A 16,582-nucleotide genomic window follows, 5' to 3' on the forward strand; every position below is an offset into this window, starting at 1 on the left:
CAGGCAGGCTAGAGGACTTCCAAAAGAGTTTGTAGGTTGAAACACTATCACACCCAGGAATTATTAACTGGAGCTGTAAGTTAACTCTTTTTTCAGAGAGAGGTAGTGGGGGACAGCCCCCCATAAAGTCAGAGGTGTAGGTGAGAGCACAAAGAAAATAGGCAGACTCTGGTTTTGGGGGTAGATGCTCGAGAATTTCCAAGGGGACTCCTGAGGCTCGATCCCGCCTTTGCGTATGCCGAGCCTCCTTCCTCAGGACCTTTGCCACGGGCAGAGTTCCTCACGCTGGCTCCCGGCAGTGATAGAATTCCAGTTGAGCTATTCCAGATCCTGAAAGATGATGCTGTGAAAGTGCTGCACTCAATATGCAATATGCCGGGAGATGGCTCCCGGCAAAAGGTGCTCTCAGTGCCTGCTCAGATCCTGTTTGTGCGCTTGCATATCCACTGCCCAGTCCTGTGAATTATGAACGCTGTCTACTGATGGCCTAGAGCTGCCTGCTTCCCCAGGAACTTGTCCTCACCCAAACGGGAGCCACTTTTTCACAAAGACACACACTCCTAACCTCTCCCAGTAGCTAACGACTGACTCACAGAAGAGCAAGAAAGGCCAACCCTCTTGCCCCAAGGCTATACCCCCTCTGGGTGTCATTCAACCTCCAGGCCTGCCTGGACCAGGCTAAGTGGACTTCAGCTGAGACCTCATCCTTGCTTTGCTCCGTCCCCTCCCTCTCTGGCCTCCCCTCACTCTTTTTCCTTCACTAAATCCTGTGCACCCAAATCCTTGTCTCAGGCTCTGCTACTAGGGAGCCCAGCCTGAGACAGGGGAGGATCCAAGATGTTGCATAAGGCAGGCTCCCTGCCCTCAGTGATCTTGTACTAGAAGGTGGAGACAGGCCACCTATGTACGTAAAAATCATCCACAGTACAGGATGGAATAGGCTGGAGAGAACAGTGGTTTAAAAGATGGGAGAAGGTTTCTGTGGAACACGAAGTTCACAGAGGACAAGAAAGGCTGGAAACAGTGGGAACCACAGGGAGAAAGTTTGGAGGAAAAGCTCCAAGAGGTGTAGGACCCTCGGCTCACCTCTCCTGTCTCCTCCTAGCTGGGGTCTGTGAGGAGAGGAACCACCCGAGGTCAGCAGGGAACAGGGAAATCTCTGTTTTGACGATCCCAACAATGGGTTTAGCGTTGTCCATGAGTGTCCGGGGCTGCCCGAGAGAGCCACGCCAGTAGGCCCTGAGGCCAGAAATGAGTCTCTCACTCTCAAGTTTCCCCTGAAAGACTGGGGGTCTTGGTGCCCCCATAAAGACCTCCTCCTTTCAGAGAAGGGACAGGCGCTTCACCATGCTACACGGCTGGCGAGTCGATGGGCTCTAGGATCACTCTGCAGAGGGCCACGGGCATGAAAGGGGTCCACATACCTGCCGGACTGCGGGCCTGGGGACTTGTTTACAAAGATTCAAGGATGTAGTAGGCAGCTCCTAGGGCTCCCAGAGCCACAGCAACAGTTCCGAGGGCTCGGAGCACGCGAATTACGATGAGTGGAATGTTTTCTTGAAGGTCTTCTGCAGAGCAAAGCAGAGAACCCATGGGTTGGGGGCAGCTGGGCTTTAGTGCTCGTCCGTAGGCAGGGGAAAGGAAACCATGAGGATGACAGGAACACCCATCTCCCCGCTAAAGGTCCTCCTCTCGAGGGAACACAGTTCCTTTCGCCTCTTTCAGTAACGCTCTACCACAAGACTCCCTCCAGGATCCGGGGATGGGCTGGCCTGGGATGCCAGCTCCCCTGGGCACTCAGAGAGAAGATGACAAGGTGTTTAAGGCCGCCGTGTGCCAGGCCCTGTGCTAAACACCTCCCTCCCACCCAGTGTCCTCTTCAGGCCTCACAACCCCGCTGTGGAGGAGTCCTGCCGCATAGGTCTGTTCTGGAGACTAGGCAACTGAAGAAGCCACATATTACACCCCTACAAAGCGGGTGGGAAGGGAAACTGCACGAGGCTGCTAGTAAGTATGAACAAAGTGAAAGTGACTTGACTGACTCTTTGCGACCCCATGGACTTTAGCCTACCAGGCTCCTCCGCCCATGGGATTTTCCAGGCAAGAGTACTGGAGTGGGCTGCCATTTCCTTCTCCAGGGGATCTTCCCAAAACAGGAATTGAACCCAGGTTTCCTGCACTGCAGGCAGACGTGGAAGGCACTCAGAAAAAGCAGTAGCCATTTGGACAAAGACCCTACTAAAGCAGAGATTCTTACTTAATATTTAAGCACTTAAAATTTTTTAATTTAATTAAAAAAATCAAAATTTTAATTTATTTAAAGCCAGAGCCAACACTCCACTCTGCATAGAAATGGAAAGGTTACAGAAGCAGGTGTGAACTTGAGCAGACTTAGGTGCACACCTGACACAGGCCAGACTGGACCTCGGCCCCTCCCCTTCACATTCCTATTTCTGAGCCTCGCTTGTACCTTTTCCTCCACCCGGGATCCTTTCCCTTTAAAATAGGCCATGTGTATGTGTGTGCGTGCGCATGTATGTGTGTGCTCAAGAGCATCCTAAAATCCTTCCAGATTCAGCTCAGATATGACTGATAACACAGCATCTACCTGGACCCCAGCTCAGGAGCGAAGCTCTTTGAACATCTCTTTTGGGACACAGATCCCTTCCTGGTTTGCATCGGAGTTTCTAGATGCACGTCTTAGCTTATCATGTAGAAAATGAAAGTGAAAGTCTTTCAGTCATGTGCGACTCTTTGCGACCCCATGTACTATACAGTCCATGGAATTCTCCAGGCCAGAATACAGGAGTGGGTAGCCGTTCCCTTCTCCAGGGGATCTTCCCAACCCAGGGATCTAACCCAGGTCTCCCAAATTGCAGGCGAATGCTTTACCAGCTTAGCCACCAGGGAAGCCCATGACCTGCTGAGGCTAAGGGCAATTTCATAAACAGAAAGATCAGTGAAGAACTGGTCCCTGGGGCAAAGGAAGCAGGCAGCTAGGGCCCTGGCCTTGTGGGGAGGAAAGGCAGGCCTTCCCCCTTGGTCTGGTGGCCACGGAAGGAGCGCGAATCAGATACCATGTGGATGGCACAATTTTTAAGAGTAAAGCTCCCTGTTCTGGTTTCCCTCACCGTGCCTAGCATCCTATGCAGAGGAGGTTTTCCTACTTGGTGGTTTGTGAATCCATGGCGCTCCCTGGCACCAGATGGATGAATGTACTGAATGGAAAGACAGCTGATCATGGCAATGGTGGGGGCGGGGGCAGGCCCTTCCTAGCCAGGACTTACCAGGTAGCAGAGCATTTTAGCTCTGGTGTGCTCTCCCAACACACCTGGGTATCTGTTCGCCTCGCTTCACAAGGCTGAGAGATGATGATTTTCAAGAATGTACAAGACAGGGGAGTTGGCGGGGGAGGGGCTGGGAAGAGGAGTAGAATGGAGATGGGGGTGGGTGGGTTCTGCTTTAGGGTGGGTGATGCCCAGATGGAAGATGTATCCTGTTGGACATGTGTAAGATCTGAGTATAAGTGGGGCTTCCCCGGCTTCCAGAGCTGGGGGGAGGTGGAGGTCCTGCTCTAGCCCTTGTACGGAGCCCTGCTGCTGCTGCTGTTAAGTCGCTTCAGTCGTGTCCGACTCTGTGTGACCCCATAGACAGCAGCCCACCAGGCTCCCCCGTCCTGGGATTCTCCAGGCAAGAACACTGGAGAGGGTTGCCATTTCCTTCTCTAATGCATGAAAGTGAAAAGTGAAAGTGAACTCGCTCAGTTGTGTCCGACTCTTGGCGACCCCATGGACTGCAGCACACCAGGCTTCTCTGTCCATGGGATTTTCCAGGCAAGAGTACTGGAGTGGGGTGCCATTGCCTTCTCCGTACGTAGCCCTGTGCCACTGCAAAAGCTACTGGAGAAGTTCCCTGGACAGATGTCTTCCCACCAGGGGAAGCGGCAGCCACCTGGGGGCTTCATGGGAGAGGAAGAGAAGGGTGAGGCAGTGGGGGCCACTGGGTCAGGGACAGACCCCTGTGGGGCTGCCAGGAATAGCCTGAGACCTGCTGAAGGAGGGGGAGGACTTCCTCTCACCAAGGGGTACTTGACTCACATTCACATGTATCTCTAAATTCTGGGGGAAGTTCACATGCGGGTCAAGAACAGGAAGCTTTTGGCTGTGGCACAGGCCACAGAAGGAGGCAGTGGCCTGACAGAGCGTTTAATCACCGAGCTTCTGAGTGACAGGGAGCTTGCGATGGAGGGGCTGTGGGAGAGTGTGCTCTGAAGCAAAGAAGAATGAACCCCAAAGGAGAAAATTGGCACCTCTCTGTGCAGGTGGGTCCAGGCAGAAAAGGCCAGAAGCCCCACCCGAAGAAGCAGCTTTCCTCTGGGCCTTGGAGTCCCCAGAGGAGGCTGAGTGCATGTGTGCGTGCTGAGTTGCTTTAGTCGTGTCTGACTCTTTGCGACCCTGGGGACCACAGCCTGCCAGGCTCCTCTGTCCATAGGACTGTAAGTACGAGGTGAGCCCAAGATCCAGCACCCCCCCAGGGGCTGCAGAACCTGTAAAAGGTGAGGAGGTTTGGGAATCCTCTCCCTGACATGGTCGGCCAGGCCCGAGGCAGAAGGACATCGAAGATGCGGCTGTGGCAGAGGCCCAGACGACGCCAGCAAGCAGAGCTGCCGGGGCAAATGGAACAGGAACAGAATGCGCGCGGGCCCACTCGAATCAGAGGCCCTGCTGGACAGAGAAGGAGAGAGGTGAGGGGCCCACTGCTGCAGGAGGTGTCCATGCGAGGAGCAGTGGCCTATGTAGAGGAGAGAGGAACGACTGCTTGGGGAAATAATGCATGCTACCTGGGAATAACACAGAGAACACCCATGTAATAGCTCACACCTGGACAGTGCTCTGTATGGCATTATCCATCGCATCTCATTGTCAGCAGTCCTGGGGTGGGGAATATTGTTATCCTCAGCTTACAAATAAGGAAACCGAGGCTCAAAGAATATCAAATATGTGCCCCGATAGAAAGGAGATGGAAGAATCGGGCTTCAGCTCAGGATTACTAACTCGCAATTTGGGGCTCTTTCCACGGAATTTGAGGGAAGGAGGACTGCACATCCTAGGAGAGGTGGCATTGACATTCCTGCAACCAGAGCGGCCACGTTCCGTTTTTCTGGAGCTCACAGATTTATCCAGAAGACAACCACTCCAGTGGACCGTCTTTGAGATCCTTTCCCAAGCTCATCCTCCATTGCTGTCCTGAGCTGCAGGTCCCAGAGGAACTTGGAGACAGCGCCCTCTGCTGTTTAGCAAGAGGACTCCCGGATGGATCATTCCCTCCTGTAACTACTTCCGCCTTGGCTCCCTCTTCCCTTTTTTTATTTTTTAAAATAATATTTGGCTGCACCGGGTCTTAGTTGCAGCATGCAGGATCTTTGATCATTGTTGTGGCATGTGAGATCTTTAGTTGCGGCATGTGAACTCTTAGTTGAGGCATGTGGGATCTAGTTCCCTGGTCAAGGATCGAACCCAGGCCCCCCATGTTGGGAGCTCAGAATCTTTACCACTGGATCACCAGGGAATTCCCTGTCTTGGCTTCTTGACTGAGCTGCCAACCCTAAAGCCCAGGAAGCCAGTGATCAACACCCATTCTACTTAGACTTGCCCACGAGTTTCCTGGAAAGGGGAGGGACGGGATTCTAAAGATGAGACTTATCTTTTTTCTTTTAAAAAACTGGGAAAAAACAAACAAACAAACCGGACACACAATTTCCATTCTAAAGTTTACCCCTTTGAAGTGTTCAGTGGCTTTCAATATATTCATGAATGTATGCAATCATCATCACTAATTCCAAACTTTTCCATCCTCCCCCAAGCCCATTAGCAGCCCTGCATATTCTCCACTCCCTGCGGTTCTGGGCAATAGATTTGTCTATTGTGGACATTTCATAAATGGAATCACACAATATGTGGGCTTTTTCGAGACTGCCTTCTCTCCTTAGTCTAATGTGTCTGAGGTTCATCTGTGTGGCAGCATGTATCAGCATCGCTCGTGTCTTTGATTTTGGCTGCACTGGGTCTTGGTTGTCATGCGAGGGCTTCTGTAGTTGTGTGTGGGCTCCAGAGCATGCAGGTTCAGTAGTTGTGGCACCTGGGCTTAGTTGCCCCAAGACATGTGGGATCTTAGTTTCCCTGACCAGGATGGGACCTGTGTCCTCTGCATTGGAATTTCAATTCTTAACGGCTGGACCACCAGGGAAATCCCCATCATTGCTTCTTATTGCCAACTAGTATTTCATTGCATGGATGTACCATATGTTGTTTATCCATTTATCATTTGGTGGTCACTGAGCTGTTTCCACTTTTCGGCTATAATGAATAATGCTGCTGTTTTAGTTCTGGTGTGGATGTATGTCTTTAATTCTCTTAGGTATATACTCAGATCAGGAATTGCTGGATCAGATGGCAATTTCATGTTTAACCGTTTGAGGAACTCCCGGACAGTTTTCCACAGCAGTTTAACCATTTTACATTCCCACCATCAGTGTGAGAAGGTTTTGACTTCCCCACAGCCTCACTGAGGCTTGAAATTGTCCATCTTCTTGATTACAGACATTCTTCTGGAAGACTTGTATTTTCTTGAGCTACAGTATTCTCTACATATGAAAAGATTTGTATTTTAGAATATGCCATCTTTTATTTAAAGGTCCTCATCCCTTATCACCAACCTTCCTTCCCACTCTGGCTCCAAGGGAGACAATTCCTTTGGCAGAAGAAGAGTGGGCGTCCACTGTAACCATGGATGAGCCTCACCAGTTCCCACTTTGCCTCTGCCACAAACAGAATACCAATCTGAGGGTGAGCCACATGCATTCATGAAAAGATGTGCAAATAGAAAGTCTTGTGTTCTACAGATCAGTTCTCAAGGCCATAATCCAGAAAGATTTATCTCAGTGGTTGACGGTCATCAGTTCAGTCGCTCAGTCGTGTCTGACTCTTTGTGACCCCTTGGACTGCAGCATGCCAGGCTTCCCTGTCCATCACCATCTCCCGGAGTTTACTCAAACTCATATCCATCAAGTCGGTGATGCCATCCAACCAACTCATCCTCTGTCGTCCCCTTCTCCTCCCACCTTCAATCTTTCCCAGCATCAGGGTCTTTTCAAATGAGTCAGCTCTTCGCATCAGGTGGCCAAAGTATTGGAGTTTCAGCTTCAGCATCAGTCCTTCCAATGAACACCCAGGACTGATCTCCTTTAGGATGGACTGGTTGGATCTCCTTGCAGTCCAAGGGACTCTCAAGAGTCTTCTCCAACATCACAGTTCAAAAGCATCAATTCTTCAGCACTCAGCTTTCTTTATAGTCCAACTCTCATATCCATACATGACTACTGGAAAAACCATAGCTTTGACTAGATGGACCTTTGTTGGCAAAGTAATGTTTCTGATCATAACATATACAATATTTAGTATCATACTCAAAACATTTCCACATGTTAATGGATTGATCCCTAGCCACAGAAATGTTGTTGTCACAGCCATACTTGGACTTAGGACTCACCCTTACTCCTCTCATTTATTTTATGTCCACACAATCTGAGAGGGAATGCTGTGGTCCTGGGAGTTTGGTGGGCTCAGGACCACAGTCACGGGCACTGGCTCAAGGTAGATCCAGAAGCTCAGAAAGGATGTTCTTCCTCCTGGGCAGACCACCAAACCTTCCAGGATTGGAAGATCATTGCTGCAGTTGAGGGAGGATTCTAAAGTCAGAATAGACCGAAGTTCCCCTCTTAGTGCTACCAGCAGCTGCATGAGGGGCAGCTGTTACACTTGCTTGAGCCTCAGTTTCCCCATCCATAACATGGAGATGATACTAGTATCTCCTTTATAAGACTGTGAAATAAGATCACTTGGCTGAGTCGAATGTCAGGTATGCGATGAGTGCTCAGTGATAAATGTTAGCTATTACCATTATTAGTAGCATGGTATTAACCAGACCACCTCCTGAACTCTGTTCAAGTTCTCTCGACACAATCCCATGCTCATTCAGACTCTGGCTACCCAAGAAGACGGGGGACAACTTTTCCTGGACAGCCATTCTATTTTCAGACAGAGCTAATTGTTGGATACTTTTTAAAGTTGAGCAGAAATCTACCTTCTACAGTGCCTTCCATGGATGAGTTGCCAGATTTAGCAAATAAAAATATAGGATGCCCGTGCAATATTCAGGACACACTTATTATTTATCTGAAATTTGACAGGGAGGCTTGTATTTTATCCAGCAACCCTATCCATGGGCCCTTAGTCGGACATCTGAGAACAACATAGAACAAATCTACTCATACTTTCCAGCTGACAGACAGACAACCTTCAATTCCCTCAACGGAGTCTCCTACACCTGAAGGCTCTTGCTTCCCCCGATTCCTCTCAGGTCCCCATCCTGGACTATCTTCCTTGGACTAGATTGTTAGGCATCTTTTAAGCACACAAATAGCCTGATGAGGACAGAGTAAAGCAGCATGACCGCCTTCCTTGTCCTTCACTGGATTCTTCTATTAATGCAGCCTTGGTGTTTATTTGGGTATGTATGGCTCCCAAGGAGCTACTACTACCCACCGAGCCACGGCGAATGTTAATCTGTCTGAATACCCTGTGGCTGTCTTTAGAGAGACTCAACATGGTGAGGAATGACAAAACCCAGGAATCCTGGGCTCTTGGGTAAAAAAATGAACCCCAAACCCTTCACCCTCGCCCTCACCCACACACTCCCCACTGCACAGCTCCAGAATACACATTATCAGTACATCACGACCCAATCAGAAGAGTTATCAGCCTCTGGGGCAGCCCTGGGATTCATCAGCAGAAAGCCTAGAACCACTTGAGTAAGACGGCCGCCCACCTGCTTTCCTGGACCGAGAGGATGCTTTGGAGTTGGGGTCTGGAGACACGACGTCCTGAGCTGAGTGGCTGTGGCTGACTTCTGGAGCTGGGAGGGCTCGGCGTGCAGGTTGCGAGGGGGTAGAGTTGCTGCTGGGCTGTGAGGTGCACCCCGAGCTGGGCTGCTGCGGGGTGGGCCCTGGGCTGGGGGGCGGTGGGGCAGGTGCTGGGTTGGGCGTCAGGGGGGCCGACCCCGAGCTGGGCAGCTGCGAGGTGGGCTTGGGGCTGGGTGGTCGCGGGCTGGGTCCAGAGACGGGCTGCTGGGAACTTGACTCTGAGCTCTGCTGCTGGGGGGTGGATTCGGAGCTGGCGTGCCGGGAGGTGGAGCCCCGGCGCCTGGTTTCTGACTTCTTCCTCTTGCACTTCTTCATGGTGGATCCTCCTGACCTAAGCGTGCACCTACATGGAGCTGCCTAATGTCCCGGCTCCCTCGCTGAGGGGCCGTGTGCCCCTGCCCTGGGGGAAGGCTCTGGCGTCCGTCTGGGCTAAGGCCCTGAAGCGAAGAGTCACCCACCCACCTCCTGTGAGGTCACAAAAGACAGGGTGGCTCCCATGGCAGGGGCTCTGGGGACAGTCTTCTCTGCTGACACCTGCCTGCTGCCCTCCGTCCTCCTTGGTTCCTGGAGGTGCCCACAGACCTGGGCACCTGGTTAAGCCTGGCCTTGGAGCCTGTGGCAACTTAGACCTCAGGATTCTGCAAACTGAGACCCTCCTTTGGGCACCTGCCTGCTGGTTGTGTCCCTGGGTCTCTGTGCGCTATTCCTCTCCAAGACACCCTGGCTGAGACGCTTCCTCTATCACTGGTTTTCATGTAACCCCCACCCACTCCAAACAAACAAACCACTTCACCATGCATTTTGTGAATTTTTGGCAACTGAAGATTTGCGGGTCCATGGAAGATCTACAGCCTTTTACTGTCTTGCTGTCTGCTTCCCCACACCAGATTATCCCGTTTGGAGTGGCTTCCCCCTTCTCCCAAAGTCTGCTCTCCTCACTGTGGGAAAGGACTTGGGGGGTTCCCCAACTTTGATAAGAAACACTGCAATGGGGAAAAGAATTTCCACAAAAACATAACAGGTGTTTGGAAAAATAAACTTTTCTGAAACTCATTACACTGACAATAGCAGTTGCTGTTGTTCAGTCGCTTAGTTGTGTCTGACTCTTTGTGACCCCATGGACTGTAGCACACCAAGCTTTCCTGTCCTTCACCGTCTCCTGGAGTTTGCTCAAACTTATGTCCATTGAGTCGGTGATGCCATCGAACCATCTCATCCTCTGTCGTCCCCTTTTCCTCTTGCCCTCAATCTTTCCCAGCATCAGGGCCTTTTCCAATGAGTTGGCTCTTTGCATCAGGTGGCCAAAGCATTGGAGTTTCAGCTTTAGCAACAGTCCTTTCAATGAATATTCAGGGTTGATTTCCTTTAGGATTGACGGGTTTGATCTCCTTACTGTCCAAGGGACTCTCAAGAGTCTTCTCCAACACCACAGTTCAAAGGCATCAATTCTTCAGCACTCAGCCTTCTTCATGGTCCACTCTCAGACCTCTACATGACTACTGGAAAAACCATAGCTTTGACTCTACGGAACTTTGTCGGCAAAGTGATGTCTCTGCTTTTTTAATATGCTGTCTAGGTTTGTCATAGCTTTCCATCCAAGGAATAAGCATCTTTTAATTTCATGGCTGCAGTCACCAACCACAGTGATTTTGGAGCCCAAGAAGATAAAATCTGTCACTGTTTCCACTTTTACCCTATCTGTCATGAAGTGATGGGACTGGATGCTATGATCTTAGTTTTTTGAATGTTGAGTTTTAAGCCAACATTTTCACTCTCTTCTTTCACCCTCATCAGGAGGCTCCTTAGTTCTTCTCCACTTTCTGCCATTGGAGTGGTATCATCTGCATAACTGTGCTTGTTGATATTTCTCCCACCAATCTTGATTCCAGCTTGTGATTCATCCAGCCCAGCACTTCACATGAGATACTCTGCATAGAAGTTAAATAAGCAGGGTGATAATATTCAGCCTTGACGTACTCCTTTCCTGAGTTTGAACCAGTGCATTGTTCCATGTCTAGTTCTCACTGCTGCTTCTTGATCTGCATACAGGTTTCTCAGGAGGCAGGTACGGTGGTCAGGTAATCTCATCTCTTTAAGAACTTTCCACAGTTTGTTTTGATTCACACAGTCTGACAATAGCAGACCATCTCTCGGACTCCCAACTCGTCGTGCCAATTAGGAGACTATGACTCTTTCTTGAAGTTAACAATGTGATCTTCATTTTAGGACAGAAGAGGAAACAGGATTTTAAAAAGACAACCTTAAACTTCACGCTTGGACTGCAACACAGAACATGTTCACAGTAGGACACTCTGCCCTTAATGCGTCACTAGGTGAGTGAGTTTTCGCCTGTTAACCTTGAGAGTCTGGGGGCTGATAATCCTGCTCCAGGATACAGTTTAGGGTAGAACTTTTACGGTTTAGGGAGAACCCCCATGTAAGGCCAGACCTGACATGAAATATAAAATGACAGGAAATATTTTAAGGATTCTAGAGCCTGAAAATATCTTAATGATTCTCTTCTTGCAAAAGAGAAACTGAGGTTCAGAGAAGTTAAATTACCTTCCCAAGGTCACACAGCCAGTTGGAGGCATCAATAAGTCCTGTTCAAGGCTCTTTTTCTTAGGGAGTCAGATAATTATACAAGCCTTAAAATTAATGAATTTTTAAATTCCTTGATAGGATTGATGAAAACAAAGGCATGAAGGATTAGAAATGAAAGGAAGCTCAGATCAATAAAGCTGGGTTGAATCTGGTTGACCCTTGGCGTGAGGAGGTTCACGGAACAGGTGAGTCTGCAAGAAGGTAGTAATTCCCTGAAGTCAAGAGCAATGGATCTCTCAGCAGGGGATTCAATTTAGAATCAGAGAGACTGGAGACCTGAGTTGGGAAACCTGTCCTGATTTAGCAGTCAGGTCAGGAACTCCTAAGGTATTTATCTCTGCGCAATTTGATTTTCAGGCACCGATGGGCTTTTGACTGAGGGCCTTGACTTGGTTTATACCATCATTTCTCAATCTCAGCCCTGTTGACATTTTAGGTCAGAAAATTCTTTGTTGGGAGGCTGTCCTTCACTGGAAGTGGTTTAGGAACATCCGTGGCTTCTGCCCATGAGATGACAGTAGCCACCACCCTTCAACCCAAGTGGTGACAACCCAGAATGTCTACCAACATTGCTAAATGTCCCTGGAATGTGGTGTGTGTGTGAGAGAGACAGGGGGAGGGGGAGAGAGAGAGACTGAGCATGAGAAATTGCCCCTGGTTGAGAACCACTGGTTTAAGTGAATTAGAGATGGGTAGACACATATGGGTGGGCTTCCTACGTCACTCAGTGGTAAAGAATCTGCCTGCCAATCAGGAGACCTGGGTTTGCTCCCTGGGCTGAGAAGTTCCCCTGGAGGAGGAAATGGCAACCCACTCCAGTATTCTTGCCTGGAGAATCCCATAGGCAGAGGAGGCTGGTGGGCTACAGTTGCAGAGAGTCAGACACAACTTAGCAACTGAACAGTGACAGCGAACGGACACATGTGGGTAGCATTTTCTGGTAGCAATGAAAGAAACATTCCATTTCACATCAAAAAGCCAAAGAGAGCACAGAAAACAAATGCCTGTACCCCAGGAGAGTGATGAAGGGAACACAGAGGGTCAGGCTTTAGGAGGAGTGAGGAGTCTTCCTATGGCCATGGAGAAAACAGCAAGGAGGTCCCAAGAAACAGGATGATGGCACCTGTGGAGTAAGAGGTTGCCCCAGAAGGATGGGGAAGGATAGCACTACTGCTAAAACATCTTCCACTCTGCCTGTGGGCATGAGCACACATTCCAAGCCCAGAAGTCTGACTCTACAACACATGACTCTGTAACTCAATGAGTCACAACTCATTGTCCCCGGCTCATAGGCCATCTCGCTGCTACCCACGTCCAGTTCCAGCTGTTGGTGAGCCCAGGAGGTCGAGGACACTTTCTTGCATTTGTGGAAGCATTTTGCCCCTACTTGAGCCCTTCTCCCTCTCAGAGCACTTCCCAACATCAAGATCCACCTCAAGTGGACATCTCATAAAGCCTTTCTTGGGATCCCCAATGAGAAGTGATCTCTCTCCCTCTGAGTCCCAGGTCACATTCTGTGTGGTGTGAGAACGATTTCTATGCTTGTCTTCTCTTGAGTTCCCCACTCCCGAGCTGTGGAGACCGAGGAGGGCCAGAGTCCAGAGAAGGGCCTCAACAAGCTGCTTGAGGGTGACGGTAGGAGGACAAAGAACCCAGGGAATCACTGACTGCAGGGCGGGCATGGCTGATAGGGGACAAGGCTCCTGGGAACTGCATCACCAAGAGCTTGTTTTCAAAGATGGAGTGGGATTTTCTGGACTTGCCTGAGGATCCCCATTGGAACAATCCCTAGGCAAGAGGCTTTCCTAAGCAGGCAGGCTGGCCATGGGAAAACCTCATGGACTATTTAGGAGAGGGAGGAGAATGGGCCTAAAGGGATGCAGCTAGGTGGTCGGGACGAGGTCCTGAGCAGAAGGTCCCTGACGCTGCTGGCCCTGACGCTGGTGCATCTGGGGCACCCAGATCAGGCAGTCACCATTTGTCCCAAAATTAGCATCTTAGAGCTGGAGGGCACCATAGATGCCAACTGACCCTTCACCCCCACATGTCAGGAGGGCAGCTAATCAGCAAGAGGGGACAACTAGCTCTGGTCACCAGCAGAAGGGTCAGAGAAGGCAATGGCACCCCACTCCAGTACTCTTGCCTGGAAAATCCCATGGACGGAGGAGCCTGGTAGGCTGCAGTCCATGGGGTCGCTAAGAGTCGTACACGACTTCACTTTCACTTTCACTTTTTCACTTTCATGCATTGGAGAAGGAAATGGCAACCCACTCCAGTGTTCTTGCCTGGAGAATCCCAGGGATGGGGGAGCCTGGTGGGCTGCCGTCTATGGGGTCGCACAGAGTCGGACACGACTGAAGTGACTTAGCAGCAGCAGAAGGGTGGCATAGCCTCCAGTAATGGAGCCTTGACTACCTGCCCAGAGCACCTCCTTCTTCTGGACTGATGCCCCTGGAGGGATTCTAGGAGGCAGAGGCATTAGATGCTCATTTAAGAGCCCAGAGCCCTCAGACCCATGGATTAACCCATAGGTCTGGAAACCTCCATAGGGTCTTGAGGGCTGGAGGTAAGAATCCCGAAGTGAGGGAAGGAGGAGGGTTACTAGGCTAACACAGGGCCTTCCTTATTGGATTGTGGTGAGGATTAGTCGTGAAAAGCCCTTAGAACAGCGCCTGGCTCACCATAGGCATGTTTTTATTGTAGTTGCGATTCCTTGGAGGAGAAGACTAAAGAATCAAGTTAAGAAATAGTGGATTTGGAGAGGAGAGGGTGGGCTCGGGAACTGGAGACTCCCAAATGAGTACCTTAGAAAAGTGCAATTGGCAGCAGCAAGCAAGGGGGAAGAGGGTCCGGTGGATTGGTGGGAGGTTTAACTACAAATCATTTCCAACACTTTTTTACCAGAGATTGCCTCAGCGAGCGAGACATCTGGTGTGAGAAACCCAGTTCATCTTTACCCCAAACGAAGCAAGTGGAGGCATTAGGAGAGGGACCACGACATCAGGAATTTGTCTACCACTTGGGCTTCCTGGGCTTCCGTGGGCTTCCCTTGTGGCTCAGTCAGTAAAGAATCTGCCTGCGATGCAGGAGACCCGGGTTGGATTCCTGGGTTGGGAAAATCCCCTGGAAAAGGAAATGGCAACCCACTCCAGTATTATTGCCTGGAGAATCCCATGGACAGAGAAGCCTGGTAGGTTCCCAGTCCATGGGGTTGCAAGAGTCAGACAGGACTTAGTGACTAAAATCATCCCCACCAAGGGCTTCCCTGGTGGCTCAGATGGTAAAGAATCCGCCTGCAATGCAGGCGACCCGGGCTCGATCCCTGAGTCGGGAAGATCCCCTGGAGAAGGCAATGGCTATCCACTCCAGTATTCTTGCCTGGAGAATCCCATGGACAGACCATGGGGTCGCAAAGAGTCGGACACGACTGAGCGTCTAAGACTTTCCCTTCTGGGACCAGCAGGGTGGGGACTTCCTCTGTATTTGCACTTTCCCACCCCGGGGCGCCCCTGGCCACCCGGCGTTCCCGCCCCTGCCCTCCCTCGGGCCCCTCACCATCCGTCTGGGTGGCCCGATCCACGAGGCGGACGCAACCCGGAGACGCGACCCTGTGCGCTCCTCCGGCGGCGCGCTGGACGTCCAGGGTGCCCTCCGCGCGGCGGGGGCAGAACACGGCCGTGTGCACCTCGGCGTCGGGGCTGTGCGGGGCGAAGGCGCCGCAGAGCAGGCTCTCCATGCGGCGGCGCGCCTCGGCCTCCTCTTCGCGCCGCGGCTGCACGATGAGGCCGAAGAGCGCGGCGGGCCGGCTGCGCTCCCGGGCGCTCACCTGCTGCAGAAGCAGCTGCAACCGCGGGAGCTGGGAGCGCAGCGCGGACGCGCGGCACAGCACGAGGAGCAGCCGCGCGCCGGGCTCGGGCGCCGCCCGCTGCGGTCCAGGGTCCCGGCAGCCCGGCGCCGCGTCCTCCGCCGGCCCCGAGCCCGGGGTCCCCGCCGGCGCCGCCTTGCACTGGCGCTCTGGCGCGTCCCTGGCCTTCCACGGCTCGCACGGCTGCTTCTGCGAGCAGCGCTTGGACTTGGCGGCCGGGCAATCGGCGCCCTGCTTCCGCGAGCTGTCCCCGGAGCGCTTGAGCCTCCCCCTGGCGCAGTTGCTGGAGTTGCTGTGGCCGCTCGTGGCTCGAATGGAGGAGGGTCGGGAGGGCGGATCGGTCGGGTCCTGCTCCAGAATGTTCTGCAGGGTCACACAGCACTCATCCTGCTTCCAGAGTTCGCCCAACAGCACCACCTGGCCGTGGCCCTCGATGCACTGGGTGGGGGCCTGCTGCTGCGGCTCGGCCTTGCCCTCCCCCAGGGCCCTGGAGGGCTGGGCCCCAGGCTCCATGGCCAGTCCGGCTCCCTTGCCCCTCTGGGCCGGGGCCTCCGATGGCCAAGGGAAATACTGCCCTTCCCTGGGGCATGTCACAATACCCCTGCCCCCTACCTCTTCCCGTGTGGCCAAGGGCCTCTGCCAGCTGTTCCTTGGAAATCTTCTAATACAGGGAAGTTGCTGCGGGCGCCGCTGGCACGCTGGCTGTGATTAGTTTCGCAATCATTTTGTGTGTCTTTGGCGTCAAACGAACAAGTCCGTTTATCCCATGGATGGATCATTATGTCCAAGGCTCCAAGTAAAATGGATTTCTGTGCATTTAATGAAGCGGTGGGCCTAGATGCTCACTGTGCCTGGAACGTTTGAAAAGCAGTGAGGAGCAGAGAGGCTGGCTCTATCTAGGTGGCTGCACCCTAGGAGGCAGGTCCTGCTCAGGTTCAGTCTGACTGCTTGCTCTCCAGTCTTCTATGTTATGCGTCTGAAAAATCCAGTCTTTCCTGCCTGTGTTTCTCCTTTACCCGGCGCACAGAACACTTCACTGATGACACTTCTGGACGCCAAATGAATTATGTGCTTTTCTCCACCTACGTCAAGCAGTTCTGTATCCTACAGGTTTACTGGATTCTGACACTATC

General features: G+C 51.7%; 1 protein-coding gene across 1 annotated transcript; it reads right to left on the reverse strand.

Moving 5' to 3' along the window:
* Window positions 1-1,462: 1,462 nt before the first annotated feature.
* On the reverse strand, window positions 1,463-9,295 carry SPATA3 (spermatogenesis associated 3). Its single transcript, XM_070360353.1, has 4 exons — window positions 9,193-9,295; window positions 8,887-9,090; window positions 4,547-4,721; window positions 1,463-1,568 (listed from the first exon to the last, which is right to left on the reverse strand). Exons 1-4 carry the CDS (start codon window positions 9,293-9,295, stop codon window positions 1,463-1,465), a joined length of 588 nt encoding a protein of 195 aa, XP_070216454.1.
* Window positions 9,296-16,582: the final 7,287 nt, after the last annotated feature.

The sequence above is a fragment of the Bos mutus genome, chromosome 2 (assembly GCF_027580195.1).
Source record: "Bos mutus isolate GX-2022 chromosome 2, NWIPB_WYAK_1.1, whole genome shotgun sequence".
Lineage (NCBI taxonomy): Eukaryota > Metazoa > Chordata > Mammalia > Artiodactyla > Bovidae > Bos > Bos mutus.